The 15774-nt window shown below is 50.9% G+C and overlaps 1 protein-coding gene across 4 annotated transcripts in view; it reads left to right on the forward strand.

The window, feature by feature from the left end:
* The window catches only part of Zbtb16 (zinc finger and BTB domain containing 16), a 177053-nt gene extending 161697 nt beyond the window's left edge, over positions 1-15356 (forward strand). For all 4 annotated transcript variants that reach the window (XM_005378153.2, XM_005378155.2, XM_005378154.2 and 1 more), the window contains exons 5-7: positions 4358-4528; positions 9323-9490; positions 11441-15356. In XM_005378153.2, coding sequence (XP_005378210.1) covers positions 4358-4528; positions 9323-9490; positions 11441-11670 — 569 coding nt within the window. In that variant the 3' untranslated portion in view covers positions 11671-15356. The remainder of the gene's footprint in view (positions 1-4357; positions 4529-9322; positions 9491-11440) is intronic.
* Positions 15357-15774: the final 418 nt, after the last annotated feature.

Consider the following 15774-nt stretch of genomic DNA (forward strand, 5'->3'; position numbering starts at 1 on the left):
GAAACGATAGCAAATTGTTTAATAACTCAAATCGCGTCTCTAGATTTTTAACTTGCATGCACCAATAGCTTTTCTTCTGTCTCATCCGCTTCTCCCTCCACCCTTTTCAGTTTTTCTTTTTTAACAAATGTTTTTCCATTATCGAGACTGTTGGTCTCCAAGCATGAGAACAGGAAAGTGGATACAGGACTTGTGAACCTCCTCCTCCTCTTCCCACCAGCCCTTGGTTGGTAGTTAAGTAGCCAAAGAGAGCTTCCTGTGCCTTGTGTGATGTCCCAGGAAGGGGAGAAAGGCCACCGGAGGGGCAGTGTGGCATTTCCTTTCCAACTGGTGATCATATAACTTTAAGCCCATTGACAAGGTGTAGAGCTGGCCATCTGGGGCGTTGTGGATACTGTTCTTTGTTACTGCAGCCCAGGCCCAAGTCCTGTTGTGACACCTTCCTGGGATTTCACTTTTACACCCCTCCTGTCCTCAAGGCCCCATGCCTTCATTTGTCCCCTCACTCTTCCTGTGGTAGCCCAGGCACCATCAGCTTCCCGCCTCCAACTGTCTGCACCTGCTGTTGGTTCCTTGCTGTGGGCCAAGGCATTGCCCTTGCTGTGGGCTGTAGAAGCTTGCCCTCTTCTCTTAGTCTGTTCGGGCTGCTGTCATGCATTGCTGTCGACTTGGGAGATTTATAAAGAAAGGAATTTGTTTGTTTTTTTTTTTTTTTTTTTTTTTGGTTTTTCTCCGGTACCAGGAACCGAACTCACGACCTTGCGCTTGCCAGGCAGGCGCTTTTGCCGCTGAGCTAAATCCCCAGCCCCAGGAATTTGTTTCTCATGGTCCTGGAGATTGGGCAGTCTGAGATCAGGGAGCCAGCATGGCCAGGTTCTGGAGAGGCCCTTCTTCCTGCTTGTGGTCTCATGACTTCTTGCTGTGTCTTCATAGGGTGAGAGGGACTAGCAAGCTTTCTGGAGTCCTTTCTATAAAAGCACTAATCCCATTCTTGAGGACTCTGTTCTCATAATGCAACACCTCCTATGGGCCCCACCTTCTGGTCCCATCACTCCACAGTCAGGATTTCAACATGTGCATTGAGGAGGGCACAGACCTTCAGACCATGGCAGCCCTTGTCCTTGTGTGGCCCCGCATTGCCTTTAGAATGACACCTACACAGTACCACTGGTACACGCAGTCATCTGTGTTCTGACCCCCAGTTTTGCTCCATCCTCAGGGCCTGTCTGCTATGCCATCTGCTCTGAAATTTGCTTGTAGTTTTTCCTTCACCTGATCCTGGGACTCCACTACCCAGCCCTTGGCTTCTCAGATACTCTGCATTCTCAAGGGCTGACTCAGATTCTTCTATGAAACCTACCTCATCACATTTTCTGTCTTCTGGGTGGAGACACTCACGCGTGTGAGTGTCTTTTCTGAGACCCAGTTTCCCTGGCCTATCTCAGCCGCTCCATGGTCACTTAGTGTGGTGCTCACAATTGATAATGGGCAAGGCCAGCTAGATGGGCAGAAATGTGGTTTCAGGCTGTTCTGGGTGTAAGGGACAGCACCAAGGGACAGCTTAATTACGGGCCTTGAGAAGAACAAGGGGGGGCAGAGTATTACAGAGTCCTCAGTTGGCATTGCTGGATGGGCCCAACCCCAGACCACCTCTGGGTCCAGGTCCAGAGGCTCAGGGTGTCTTGCTGGGGTGCTGTCCATGTTCCCTGGGCTTGCATGCTGGTGGGGGGCTCTTGGAAGAGGCCTAGAGGGAGCATTGCCTCTCCGAGGGCATGGCTTGCCCAGGAAGCCTGCTGCCCGATCTAAGGCAGATGCTTGGACACCTGGCCTAATCGGGGGTTTCTATGGGATGGACAGTAAGGGCGGAGGGGGATGCTGTGCTGGGAGCTCTCAGGCTGAAGCAGCAGGGCTGCTATGTCACAGCACATGCTGCAGAGAGACTGCTCCTATGCATGGTGACTGGGCTGAACTGGACTCAGGGGCTCCCTGTCTCCTTCTGTCCTGCTAGACTACTTCCTTCCGTATTGTCATCTTCGTCAAGCGGAGCTGAGCATCCTCATCGATACCTCCCAGAGACTTTGCTGGGTCTCCTGTGGTTGGCGTTGGAAGACTTGCAAAAGCTGTGGCTTGGGACCAGCTTCCCATCTACCCTTCGTGGCCTTGGGTTCTCTAGCCATTGCTGGGGAAAGCCCTGGGTGTATTGGTGCTTGCTTCTTGCTGTCATTAGACATCTATTACAGGAGAAGCCCAGACAGACAGGTGACCAGCCCAGAGGTAAAGTTGGGCCCTGTGCCACAGTTTCTAAAATCAACAGAGTAGGTAGAGAGATCCCAGTGCTGCCTTTCTTACCTTGTGACCTTAGGCTAGTTACTTAATCTGTGTTTTCCCATGTGTAGAACGTGGGATAAGAATGCCTGTGTTGTGATGGAAATATTAAATATGATGACAACATAAAGCCCATAGCACAATGCCTGTAGTTCTCCCCTTCTGCTCTTTGAAGACTGGGAGTAAAATCAAGTCCTAGCTTGTATTCCTGTGTCCCCACACCCCTGCTCTGCCTTCCTGGCTGCTGGCCTGATGGATCAGGGCTACAGAATGGAGCTGGCTGTCGGTAGCTAGACACCAGTGTCTGCACAAGGAGGGGCCCTGCGTGAGTGTGAGAGGCAGGAGAGTGAAGCAGGAGAGAGAGTTCATTCCTGCCTTCCCACTAGTCCATTCCAAACCCAGCCATGAATAGAGCAAGATGGCAAGAACCAGATTTCTCATTTGCTGTCTCCATTCCTGGGCACGAAGGAAGCACGATTCTTCATGTTGTCCCTGCTCCTCCCCCTCACCTGCCACGAGAAGCTCCTTGACTCCTCACCAAGCAGTCCATGGCTTCTGTCAGCCAAAGCTTGGGTCCCCCCTCCGGCCTGGACTGGGTGGACAGGCACCTCCTTTCCCGCTTGGGGTGGCCTTGTGGGGCTGAGCACAGGTGTTGTCCCCCCAGATGCCAGCAAAGACGACCGGGGATGCTGATGTACTTTAGGAACCGGGATTCACACTAGTGAACAGTGGGCTACCGTTACGACACAGAAGCGGAGTTAGACACTGCCTCGTACGGTCCCCTAGCCAGAAAGGCCACAGCTCCAGAGCAACATCAGGAAGGGGTTGATAATAAGCAGGAAACACAGGCTGTCTCTATGGGGTGCTGTGATACTGGGGCAGCACAGGGAGTGACAGAACGAAATGGAAATGTCATGCCACTCACTAGCTGAAAATCTGCTTACAACTGTCCCTGGGCCTTAGGATGAAGCTAAAGATCTTAACGTGGTGCTTAGGACCTCACATGACCCAGCCCCAGCCCCTGCTTCTCTCTAGCTTCCTTCAGCCACACTGTTCTTCTGTCTCATCTTCTCACCCAGCAAGTTTCTTCTCAACTCTTAAGTGTCACAGATCTTATCCCATCAGCAAAGAGTGCTTTCCCCATCGGCCTAGTGTGGCATCTGGGATTAGGGCAGGGACTTTGTGTTCTTCTCTCTTTATAATCCCCAGTGCTACAAAGAGGGTCTGAGTGACGGAAGCTGTCACAATAGTATTTGTTGAATGAATGGACTCAAGATTCATGCTTTAGCTGAGGGGGGTGACATATGCCTGTAGTGCCAGCACTTGGGAGGCTGAGACAGGAGGATCACTGAGAGTTCAAGGCCAACCTGGAACTACATTGTGAGACTCTGTCTCAAAAAAAAAAAAAAAAAAAAATTCATACTTTAATGACCAGAGAAATGGTTAAAAGAATAAGATATGAAACTACCTTTAGAAAATGATTCCCACCCAGACTACCTGGTATGAATCTCAGGGAGACTGCTGCTTATGAACTCTCTAGAGCTTTGGACAAGTTACTAGACCTTTTTGTGCCACGGTTTCCTCATCTGAAGGGTGAGGATGATAGAGACAACCTTTTGAAGTTGTGGTTTTAATTTCATTAATAGTACATTATGATCTTCGTTATTGTTGGTCCTTGCAGAGCCTACTTTGCTTCTCCACTGCTGCTCTAGACTCTGAGAAGTCCCTCTGATTCTGCCCTTAGTACTCTGTCTTCTACGTCGTACCTGACATACTCACAAGTTTACACTTGCTGTTGCCATGTATGTGATTAATGCCTGTCTTTCCTCCACTAGTCCCTAGGTCCCACCAGGGAAGGATGCCTGTTGATTTTGTCCCTTGGAGCCACAGACAACCAACACTGCATGGCCTGGGCTGCCTCTGATTTGCCCTTGGAGTTGAGGGCAGTTGTTGTGCTGCTGGCTTAGGCTGGATGGGCAGAGAATCTCCTTGGGCTCCCCTCCTCCTGAGCTCTCCCTCTGTTCTCTCGCAGGCACGGACATGGCTGTCTTCTGTCTGCTGTGCGGGAAGCGCTTCCAGGCACAGAGTGCGCTCCAGCAGCACATGGAGGTCCACGCGGGCGTGCGCAGCTACATCTGCAGCGAGTGCAACCGCACCTTCCCCAGCCACACCGCCCTCAAGCGTCACCTGCGCTCACACACAGGTAGGCCAGTCCAGGTGACGAGGGCTCTGGGTTTCTGGGAGCCCGTGTCTAGCTTTACCTCCCGAAACATAAAGCAGAGGTGCCGGTCCGAGTCCTTTGTTCCAGGGTGGACATGTGGGATTTCTGGTAATGACAGAGAAATGTTTACAGTTCTTCTTCCAGTCCTGCATGGTGGACCGCTGGTTCTTGATCTCTCCATGCTCAGCACAGAACGGAAGATGTTTATTTTCTATGAACTTTGACTCACTGGGTCCAGGGTGGGATCCAAACCTCAGCACTATTAATAAATACTCCTAAGGGATTCTGACGTAGATAGAGCCAGAATGCGTTTGGAGAACAAATGACTTTCTGGATCTCTAACTCTTTCTGCCACAGCCCCTGATTCCCGCTGCCTGGAGTCCACATACACACTCCTGAAGGCAGCTTCTGGCTCTTAAGGGCACATTGAGCAAGTCACCCTTCTTTCTCCATAACAGCCGCAGAAGGTCTCTTCTTTGGACTCAGCATTATGAACGGGAGACAGTGAGGATATTTAAACAACAAGTCATGATACATCCCTGCAGAGCCGAGTCCACAAGATGGGCTGAGAGAGAGGAAGTGAGACAGAGAGGCTGGCCCAAGTGTCCAAGTGCTGGCATATCACCGCCACTAACGCCTGGGTCTTGAGAGGAGGACAGTTGGTGTCTGAGAGTCAGGAGGCATTTGCTTTTTTGAGCAGCCCTTGATCTCCTCAAGACCCTTCCCACCACCACACACACCTTTCTTTCTCATTCTTGTGTTTGAGAGAGTCTCACTATGTAGTTCAGATTGGCCTTGAACTCACCATGTAGCCCAGGCTGGCCTCAAACTCAGCGCAGTTCTCCTGCCTCATCCTCCCAAGTGCTGGGATTACAAGCGTGTGTGCCACCACACCCTGCTTCTCTTCCTCATTCTTGAGAGTCTTGTCACAGCTCAGGGACTGAGTGTGAGACGAGGTTTTACACAGTGACAGGCTCTGCTATACGAAGAAAGGCTCCGCTGCGACAGACCATCCTGCCAGCAGTGGCGGCCTCGCCAAGGAGCCTACCTGGGCCCTCGCTTCTGGACGCCATTCTGTTCCAAGAAGCCTTGGGTCACCAGAGTTGCTTAGAATTACTTAGGATTGCTGAGGGGGCAGAGGGTAGAGTCCAGCAAGGAGGAAGGGATGGGGCTAAGAACGGTCTCCATAGTGCCTGCATACATGCACCTTCCTGCTGGCATCCTCCTCCCGAGTCCCCGAGCCCAGCCTTCTGAGAGATGGGGAACTCCCTTCAGCCACTTCTGAGCATGCCATTGGGTCATATCACTTGGCTTCGTGTGACATGAAAGATTGCAGGCCTACTAAGTCCCTCAGGAGGCCCCTGCTTCGCCTGTGCCACCTTCTGGGAGCTCAGCTACCCAAATGTCAGTCTTGTTTTGCCCTTTGTCAATCATGGTTCAGTTTGATGGGCAGGGACAGAGTTTGGGAGAAGCCCTTGCTTCATCTAGGAATAACACAACATGTGTGCAGCCCGTGTGCACACACCCACCCACCCATCATTTTCACACCAGCCATACACAGGCCCTGCACATCCCCTACACAATGCCTCATTAATATTCTGTTGTTCTTGGCCCATTTGCTGCTGGGGCTGGGTGTTGAGCATCAGCAGCTGTGTTTGGTAGGTTAGTCCAGCCGTGCTCTTGGCATTGATGGATCCCTGATTCACACAGCTCATCATATAATAAACTCTCAGCTGTGCTGAAGGGAGGGGCCGGGAGGGAGGGGCCGAGGAACTGAGGGACTGGGGCTGGGGTGAGGAGACGGACGCTGGGCTTGGTCAGAGCCAGGGAATCCAGGTGATGATAAATTGGGGAAAGGGGGATCACAGGTGCACTGGGCAGGCCAGAGGGGCTCTAATTAGTCTCGTTTGTCCTGTACTTAATGTCAAGCTCATTAACAAGTCTGCAGAGTTAATCAACATACCACAAATTGGATTTTGAGTCTTGCTGCCAGTTTTGTGTACATTATAGCCACACTGACATGATTAACATGTAGGGTGAGGGTTGTGGGCTGGGTGCTTGTCAGGCTGCAAAATCTGGGTGTGTGTGTGTGTGTGTGTGTGTGTGTGTGTGTGTGTGTGTGCGCCTTGTCTTTCTTTCCTTTCTTCTGAATTCTTTTTATTCCTTTCCCTGGGCTGACTCGAGAGAGTTCCTGTTTAAACTCATTTAACATGTGATCCACTTCATAATGAAATTCATAAAAATCTGATCAAACAGAGCCCTCAGATGTTTTTTTTAAACTCTTAGGGCGCCCCTGTGGAGGTGAAAGGCACACACAGGCAGCCGTGTCGTGTCCCCCCACCCCCCTGGCCCTGGGCTGGGTGGCTGCCGATGTACGTTTTAATTACCAGCTCTGGCTGCGGTCTCATGTGCCCCTTGCTTTATTTATTTATTTATATCTTAATGAGGATACTGAATCTTTGATTAAAGTCGTAATCGTTGCTGATTTGGTAAGGAGGGGGAGTGGGATGTCAGACGGACCTCGTGTGCAGACGCAGAGGGAGAGTGGCACGTGGGGGGGCGCTCGCACAGACTCACCCTCCCTCTCTTAGACACACAAGCAATTAGTGCCAACTCTGCAGGAGCCTTCATTTCCCTTGGGTTCAATGAGGCTGGGGGCTGGAGAATGGGCAGTCTGTGTATCTCTGGCAGCAGGAAGACAAGGGTACTGGTTTTCTGATCGGAGGACCCTAGGCCTCAGTCCATCGCCACATCTGTGTGTGAGGACTTTGCTGCCAGACGTGCTTCTGAGCCAGGCGGTGCCCACAGATCGGTGTGAACTAGACCGAGATGGCCCAGCTCTCAGAGCTTCCCGATGGAACAGCCTCCCACCCCGTGGCCTCCGTGCATCTTGCAAATCTTCCACCCATGAGAGAGTCAGCCCGTGAACAGACCCCAGCAACCACTCCCCACAGAGCCTTAAAAACCCTTCAGAGCCATCAGAAGAGATGAGAATTTATATGGGGACAGGGGCCTGCACTGGGGAGGGGGGAGGTTTGGTTAGCGGCCCTCGGAAGGGAAGGAGGAGAGAATAAAATATCATTTTAAAGAGGAAGTGAAGGCATAGGCATGCGAGTCTATAAGGAGAAGGACAATTTATGCCCAGGCACGAGCGCAGTTTGACATGGGGATAATGAAAAAACGTAGGTCATTGTGGATGACTTAAACCTTCAGCAGCTGAGGAAAATGTATGAAATGCAGAGGACATTACACGCTTGGCAGCCCCGCACATCTGCAGAGGGACAAGTGAAATACAGTGGGCCATTCTTTACCATAAACTGTGGTTGTTGGAGACGCAGCCCAGAGAAATTGTAATTACAGTGACAAGACGAATCAGAGATATTTAAATATTCATGAACAAAGTCTGGGGTGATCAATCTATCTTTATTGTCTTCGCCTTCACTCCTGTAATAAATAAGTAGCTGAAGTCCTCACCTATCATGTCCTGAAACCCCACTTTGGGGACATAATGCACACCCCTGCCTCTCTCCCCTAGGGGATTTTAAGAGTGGGATGCCCAGAAAGGAGGGTACAGATGTTTCTTGTTTAATGACCTACTTGTTTAATGACTGTTCAGATTGGGGGGTGCTGTTTGCACTTATGACCCACTGCTCAGACTTGTGACTTGCCTTTTTTTTTTTTTGCATCGTATACCTTGTTTATACAGTACTGTAATTTTTGCTGATTACACTGTAAAATACAGTACCGCAGTTTTATGCTGTTACGCACTTCAGTACTGCAGTGTAAGAGTTATGCAAATAAAAGCAAAGTCATCAAGTTGGAGTTTCCCTTGACCATTTTTTTTGTTCTGAATATTGTAATGTACATGCTATAGACAATTCCTCATCTAGTGACCAATTCATTTAACAGCCTAGTTGCAGGAATGGAATACGTGCTAAAAGAGGAATGTCTGTAAGGGACATAGATTCCAGATGAGGGAAGACAATTCTCCCTAAGCTTAATGTATCCAACATTTCCTGAGAGTCTGTTCTGGGTCATTCCTGAGCTATACACTTGGGCGACAGGGATGGATCAGGCTCACTTCTCACCCTTGAGGCACTTCCGTTTTAGAGGCATAGTGCCTATGCCAGGAGATACAAGAGTGTGCCAATTAGCAGTCTAAGAAGTAACCAGTGTCCAGGCTTAGCAACCACACCACAGCCCCATCGCAATGCAGCTCCTAACTACACGACCTTAGGGGAGAGAGTTAAGCATCTCTAACTCATTTTTCTCATTTGTAAAATGCGAATTATATTCTTTAAGGTAGTTGTCATGTTCATGTGATATGATCTGTGTATTGGTCTTAGCATAATAGCAAGTGTTCAACAAACATAGGTCATTTTGATGGATATGTTCCACTAAAACTGCACTGTTAATAAAAGAATAAAATGCTGGATGTTTCTTTACTTCGGGACAGAGAAGAAAGTGTGACTCATTCTTCCTGGGATGCTAAAGGGAAGCTTCCGTACAAGGATGAGCTGGGCTTTGAAGGATGACTAGGAGTACTTTGGAGAGAGAAGAAATGAAGCAGAGGGAACAGTTGAGTTAGTGTAAGAGGGAGAGAGTGCAGAAAGTACTTGGGGAACAGTGAGGAGCTCCCCAAATTGGAGGCATGCTTTGAGGGTCAGGGAGTCAAGCTAGAGTGCTGCTTGCCCCGATCCAGGGGAAAGAATAGGTGATAAAGGGAAGAGGCAGCAGTACGAGGTCAGGGCCTGACCCAACCCCTTGTCCCCACAGGTGACCACCCGTACGAGTGTGAGTTCTGTGGCAGTTGCTTCCGGGATGAGAGCACACTCAAGAGCCACAAACGCATCCACACCGGGGAGAAACCGTATGAGTGCAATGGCTGTGGCAAGAAGTTCAGCCTCAAGCACCAGCTGGAGACGCACTATAGGGTGCACACAGGTACTGAGGGCCAGGGAGGGGCCTGGGGTGGGCCGAGGAGCACAGGGTTCCCCCAGAGAACCCAAGTGAGGATGGCCCAAGGCTGAACCAGGAAGAAGAGGTTCTGTGAGGCCTGAATGCTGTCCTTAGCCCTCCACCCACAGACCAAGGCAGGCAGGACTAGTCAATCACAGCACACTGTACCAGGGCCCCAGGTCACACCCTGAGGCAGCCGCACCGCTGTCAGGGCTGACATGCAACGCGATGTCTATTTATGAGTTCTAAGTTAGGGTTCAAGTGCCCAGATTAGCTGGAAGCGAAGATTAGCATGGTTTTGTGTTGCTAGAGGGTTAGAGGAAGAATTAGCATGCATTGAATGAGGCTATGATAGGGTGGGGAAATCGTGATGTTAGATCAAGTTCAGTTCTGAGCTTAGAGAAGCAGATGTATTTAATAATCCTTTGATGTGTATAATGTTTTACTATTTCAAAGTACCTTGACATTCCTTTTTACTTAAAAGAAATGTGAGCAACAGTTTTCCCTGGGCTCTGAGGACAGACAAGTGAAAGTGGTCCAGACTTCCAGGAATTCCTGCGTTAGGAACAGTGGGTGGAGTCCTGGGGCAGCCTTATACTTGCTTGTGAAAGCCTGCTTTTCCCAGTTTCAAGTTCAGTGACATCATCTTCATTGCCTAAAATTGTTTGCAGAGGAAGTACTGTATTCACAACATACTGGTAGGCCAATGCCACAGATCAGGGCTTTTTGGAAAGCTGCATGTTAAACCCTACCAGCACACTGCCAGTTAGTAGAGAGGTGCATGTTCAGAGGGGCATCCTCTGAGAATGAGAGCTGGCGGAACCAGGAAAACTAGGAAGCCCTCTGATCAGGGAGACCGTGAGCCTGTCTAGAAGAAGGGGAAGAGATGACCTCAGGAAAGTCGTGCTGCCTTAGGGGACAGTGTGTTGCCGTGGGAGAGGAGAGGTGAGCAGAGGGAGTAGTACGCAGAGCTGTGTGTCGTCCAGGCTGTCTTCTTTCCTCTAGCTGAGGATGGGGTGCCCGCTGCTGACAACTCAAGTGACCCAGAGGGTTTCCCAGAGCCCTGGGGTTTCCTTAGCCCCTTGTTGGGGATGTGACCTGGCCAGTGGATCATTAAATGCATTGGCAGTGACTATTGTAAATAGCCGGTCGATAGTTAGATCACTTGGGCTGTTCATTACTTCATTATTTGCTGGGCCTCTGCACGGAGGAATATTGATAGCGAGATGGCTGGCCAGTTAATTACTGTATCGAAACAAGGTTCCCTTCCATCCTCTGTTCAGCTGCGGGGGACTCCAGTGGAGGGGAGATCGGGGTAGGGTAGCAGGCTATGCCATGGCTGTGTCCACCAATTCTTGCCCCAGAAAGGAAGGCAGGTCCAGCACAGGTTCTTAGCACTTTACCACGCTAGGTTCTCCAGGTGGAGAGTGTATGAAGAACGGGGCTCCCTGGCTTTCTCCCACCCCTGTTCCTTAACATCTGTAACCCTAGAAGGACTGTCTACTCTGTTCCTACTGGGAGAACTGGGTGAGGAACCATCTCGCAGGACTTCCAGGACCTCAGTGTCCCCTTTTGAGACATTTATTTCCTTAAGTAGAAGGCAAGAGCCCTGGCCTTTGGGAAAGTTAAAAATAGTGAGGCAAGGGGCTAATGGTGTGCCATCCATTCCTATAGCCACCAGCCACCAATGCTGTTCTCACTAGCACAGTGATACACAGCAAAGAGCATAGCATCCCAGTTGCACTAGCCACATCTGTGCCTGTATGTGGCTGGTGGCCGCCATGTTGGATGGTGTGTCCATCATCTTGGAAGTTCTGCTGGACAGCATTGGACTAGAGGACCAAGATTCTCCCACATGCCTGAGGGTGGCCCAAGGCCCTCATGGTCCTCTCCCTTTGTCTTTACTCTCTCCTGCTGTGTCCACCCCCTCCCTAGGTGAGAAGCCCTTTGAGTGCAAGCTCTGCCACCAGCGCTCCCGGGACTACTCCGCCATGATTAAGCACCTGAGAACGCACAATGGCGCCTCACCCTACCAGTGCACCATCTGCACGGAGTACTGCCCCAGCCTCTCCTCCATGCAGAAGCACATGAAGGGCCACAAGCCTGAGGAGATCCCGCCCGACTGGAGGATAGAGAAGACTTACCTCTACCTGTGCTACGTGTGAAGGGAGGCCCTCTCGGCGGAGCAGGAGCGACAGCCAGGAAAGACAAGTTAGAGCGAGATGAAGTCGAGGGAGGACTGTGCAAAGAAAAAAACGATAAAAAGATAAAAAGAAAAGAAAAAATGAGAGAGAAGGAAAAGGAAACCTCAAAACTATTCGGTGTTTGATTCTCTGTAGGGCTCCAGGTGACCTGGATGCCAAGCCAGTGTCCTTTCCCAGGGGGCCTCTGCCCTCTGTGGAGGCTGGAGGCTTGATTTTCATGGGTGGGTAGAGGTGGTTTTGTTCACTTCCATGGTGGCATATTTTTCTCCTCCCTCTACCCAGACCCTCCATCTGTGTCTAGAAGTAGAGGCTGAGAGGCGAGTGGGAGGGCTGCTGGTCAGATGGTCAGAGCCACACTGTCTGCCCATCCTCCTCCCATCGCCTCCTCAGAGGATGGAGGGAGGGAAGCAGAGGGGCCTGCAGATGGTACGGGGGCCCGGCTGATGCTCACAATGGCAGCTCTGGTTTGCTGGGGGCAGGTTGGGAGGGGAAGGGCTCTCTTTCCACGCTCAGTTCATCCGCTGCTTTCCTGTGCCCTGCCATATCTGGCTGTCCCTGGAGATCTCTTGAGAACCTCTGAGCTCTCCCCTCCCTAGCTCTGTGCTCTTGTCCTCCTTTTAACTGCTGTCCTCCGGGTTCCAGGAGCTCCTAGCCCCTTGGGGACGTGGGCAGCATTTCCTTCCTCCCCTGGTTCCTCGTGGGAAACCTTCAACCCCCTCCAGAGCCCCTTCCTCCCCTTAGTTTTCTGCGTACACAAAACAAAATACGTCGGATACCCACCTGGGCGAAGCCCACCTGGAGCAAGGTTCCTGCTGAGCTGTTTTTGCTTCCAAAATGGAAAAACAGAACAACTAAATACGTTATCTCCCACCAGCCAAGCAAACGCACACGCCTACAACCCTGTGTCAGTCCCTAGGGAGAGGACATGAAAGGGCTCATCGTCCAAGGGAAAGATACAGGTGTCCTTCCCGCGCAGGGTGTGGGAGCTGGCCAGGGGAGGAAGTTGCTGTCATGCTGGGGACCCGTTAAGTATGGGGCCTGGGGAACCCCAGACACAGTGATCCCGGCAGGAAAACCCAGGCCCAGACAGCAGCACAGGATCACTGGCTCACAGGCCAGTGAGAGGAGGAGGAGGAGAAGCTGAAAGCGCATTGGCCTTGTGTATGTTTTGCTTCTTTCCTGTGTCCCCTGTTAGCACATTGTACTTGAATTACCTCAGTTTTTTTGTGACCTCATGAGCTCTTTAACCCTATGTCTTTTTTTTTTTTTTTTTTTGGTTGGGGGTTGGAGGAATGGGAAGGGTGTGTTCTCTTCTGTTTTTTGTGTAAATGCACAGCCGGCTTTAGACTTCAGCTGGCCAAGACCCTGCTGTCACCCTGGTCACCCTGGTCACCCTGGCTCCCAGCCTCCCCTCTGGAGCTGGCAGAAGGAGTGTAACACTCAGGATTTACGTATGAGGGCCGGGAAGGGCAGAGGGGTGGGTAGAGGGGATGGTGTGTGAGGGTCTCACTGTCCTGAAGGCACTCGGGAGTCACTGTTGGTTCTGCCTAGGGCTCAAGCCATCTGTGCCCAGCGTTAGCTCAGCCTGACACACTCTGGAGGCCGCACCCACCATCCCTACAACTTGCTGGGTCCTTGAGGCTGGAGGCCTTGTCCCTCGGATCCCTGCAGAGAGCGTGGTGTACCTCCGTGTATGCGGTCATTGCCTAAGTCGGTGTCCTTTCATGGCTGGTTAGGGGTGACCCGGCCTTGGTTTTGTTGTATTAGGGGGGGCGTTATTTTTCTAAAAGCTACCTCTTCGTTTGTCCACTCGTTCTGTTCCTCTCTCGCCTCCCCTCTGCTCCTCCTTTTCCCCAGCCCCGCCCCCCCTCGATCTTTGGAAAGCACATTTGCAATACTCCTGTTTGCTTGGGGATGGGCCCTGTGTTTCATCTCATGCTTTATGTGTAAGAGTTGCTTCTTTTCCTTCCTTTCTCTCTCTCTCAGAAAGTTGTGGCTGCATTGTGATCTTAGGTTTTTAAAAAGTGGTTTAGGGAAGCGATGTCGAGGAGAAGGGTTGGGAGGAATCTCGGGAAGTCGGAGGGATGGGTGCTGCTGTAACCATCCTCCTGTCCCCCGGCCCCATCCCTCCTGCCCTCCCCTTCAATCTTGTCCACCAAATCTGAAGGCCTTAAAACGTGTGTGTTGGGGGATGTGCATTGGGGGTGCGGTGTCACTAAACGGTTGGTTAGGGGTGATCACGTCAAGAGGATGCTGTTTTGCAACTATGATGATGACTTAGTGCTTTGGAAAGGAAAAAGTTAAACTTGAAATACGTGATTAGAGCAGTTGTCATGTTCATAATGTGAAAAGAGTAGACTCTTCGGGGGAGAGGCAGTCTGTAAGAAACCACGATGCACTATGCCCTCCTCCCCCAGTCAGTCAGGGGAGCTGAAATTCCAGACAACAGTATTTTTAACAGCAAGATGTCATTCAACATTGGTGGGGAAGGGGAAAAAAAAAAAACAAACTACTCCATAGAACAAGCTGGCCCCTTGCTCCCCGACCCTTCCCACTCAGCCTGGTCCCCTCATTCATAAGAGCTGAGAGGGCTGAGCTGATCTCTACAAATTGTAATATTTTTGTAGTATTTGTTAGTTCCTTTGTCAGTTCTACAGGACCTTGCCCTTTCCTTTTGTAATGTGAATAGGAAAACAAAAGAAAAAGATAAAAAAAAAAAATTCACCACCATCACAACCAACAAACAACAAATTACCCTTCGTATGTGTGTGCGCGCGTGTGCTCTGTGTGTGTGGTGGTGTGTCCAATCATGAGGTATTTTGTAATGTGTAATGTTGCAGCTTAGGATGGTACTAACCCAGCGTCTGCCTGGCCCACCCAGCCTGGAGGGCTCTGCAGATCCCAGTAGCGGGTGTGGTAAGCTCTTGAGGGAGACCAGAGGGGGTACTTCCGTACTTGCTGTGTTCCCTGGGAGACCCCAGATACCCCAAAGGAGCCCAGTACGCCTCTTCTCCACCTTCCTGCCCAAAAAGGCAAAACTGTTCTCCACCTGCCAAGACTTTCTGCGCCAGCACAGGCAGCGTAGGAAGCCCTCGAGAGCGCAGGCTTGGGGAGACTAGGCGTGTGCAGGTGGCCCCCTTGCCAGATGAGCTTGGGGTGTTTGCCCCCCTCTCCTTGCTGCCATCTGGCCCGTGCTGCCGCCCTGCTGCCTTTAGCTGTGGTCCTGCAAAATCCCAGCGTGCTACTGCCTTATCCAGAACGGTAACCCTTCTCCAGTCTGGGGACTCCTTTCCCAGGTCAGGCTCCTACCAGTGTGTCCCTTAATGCTTTTGCTGACATTTATCCCTCACTCATGTGCCCCTTCCCTGATTACTCCTTCGCTCATTCAAAGCATAAAAATCCTATGTGTATATAGGATAGACAAATATATAGAGAGAGATATATATAGCAAGAGAGATATAAATAGTAAATAACGTTGCTGCTTTGGGCTGCTTTGGAGGAGGCCACGAATATGAGGAAGGCAGATTTGGGGTACAGGGGTGGGTCGGGAGGCTGGGGACCCAGTGATTCAGTACAATCCAGGGGTGCAACAGGGGCTTGTTTAATCCTTGTGCCTGAACAGTTTTTCCATGTTGAGAAAAAAAAAAGAAAAAAAAAAAACCTGCTGCATTTTTTCACAAGTGTATGGTACCTTTCTGGACGCTATGTATGGGTACACGAGCTGTAGGAGGAGAGCGCCCTTGGGCACCTTCTTCGTGGGGGGACTTTGGACCAGTTCCCTGGCAAAGCTGAACTAGGGTGAAGATGGGGGTGGGGGAGAATAGGAGACGGAAAAGCGAAAGAGGTGAGATCTTCTTGGTTCATTTTTCCCAGGCCTGTTTTATTGCCATCTTCCCCCCCTCCCATCTCGTCTCCTCCTTCCTGGAGCTTCTGCTGGCCTGGCTAGAATGGTGGCACTTACCTGGAGATCTCAGTGGGAGGACAGGCTGCAGGACTCACCCTACACAGTGGGACCGGCGAGTAGCAGCAGAGGCAGAAATGGCCAAGAGAGGGCTACAGGACAAA

Source organism: Chinchilla lanigera, unplaced genomic scaffold (genome assembly GCF_000276665.1).
Source record: "Chinchilla lanigera isolate Chin_1 unplaced genomic scaffold, ChiLan1.0 scaffold00011, whole genome shotgun sequence".
NCBI classification, from domain to species: Eukaryota; Metazoa; Chordata; class Mammalia; order Rodentia; family Chinchillidae; genus Chinchilla; species Chinchilla lanigera.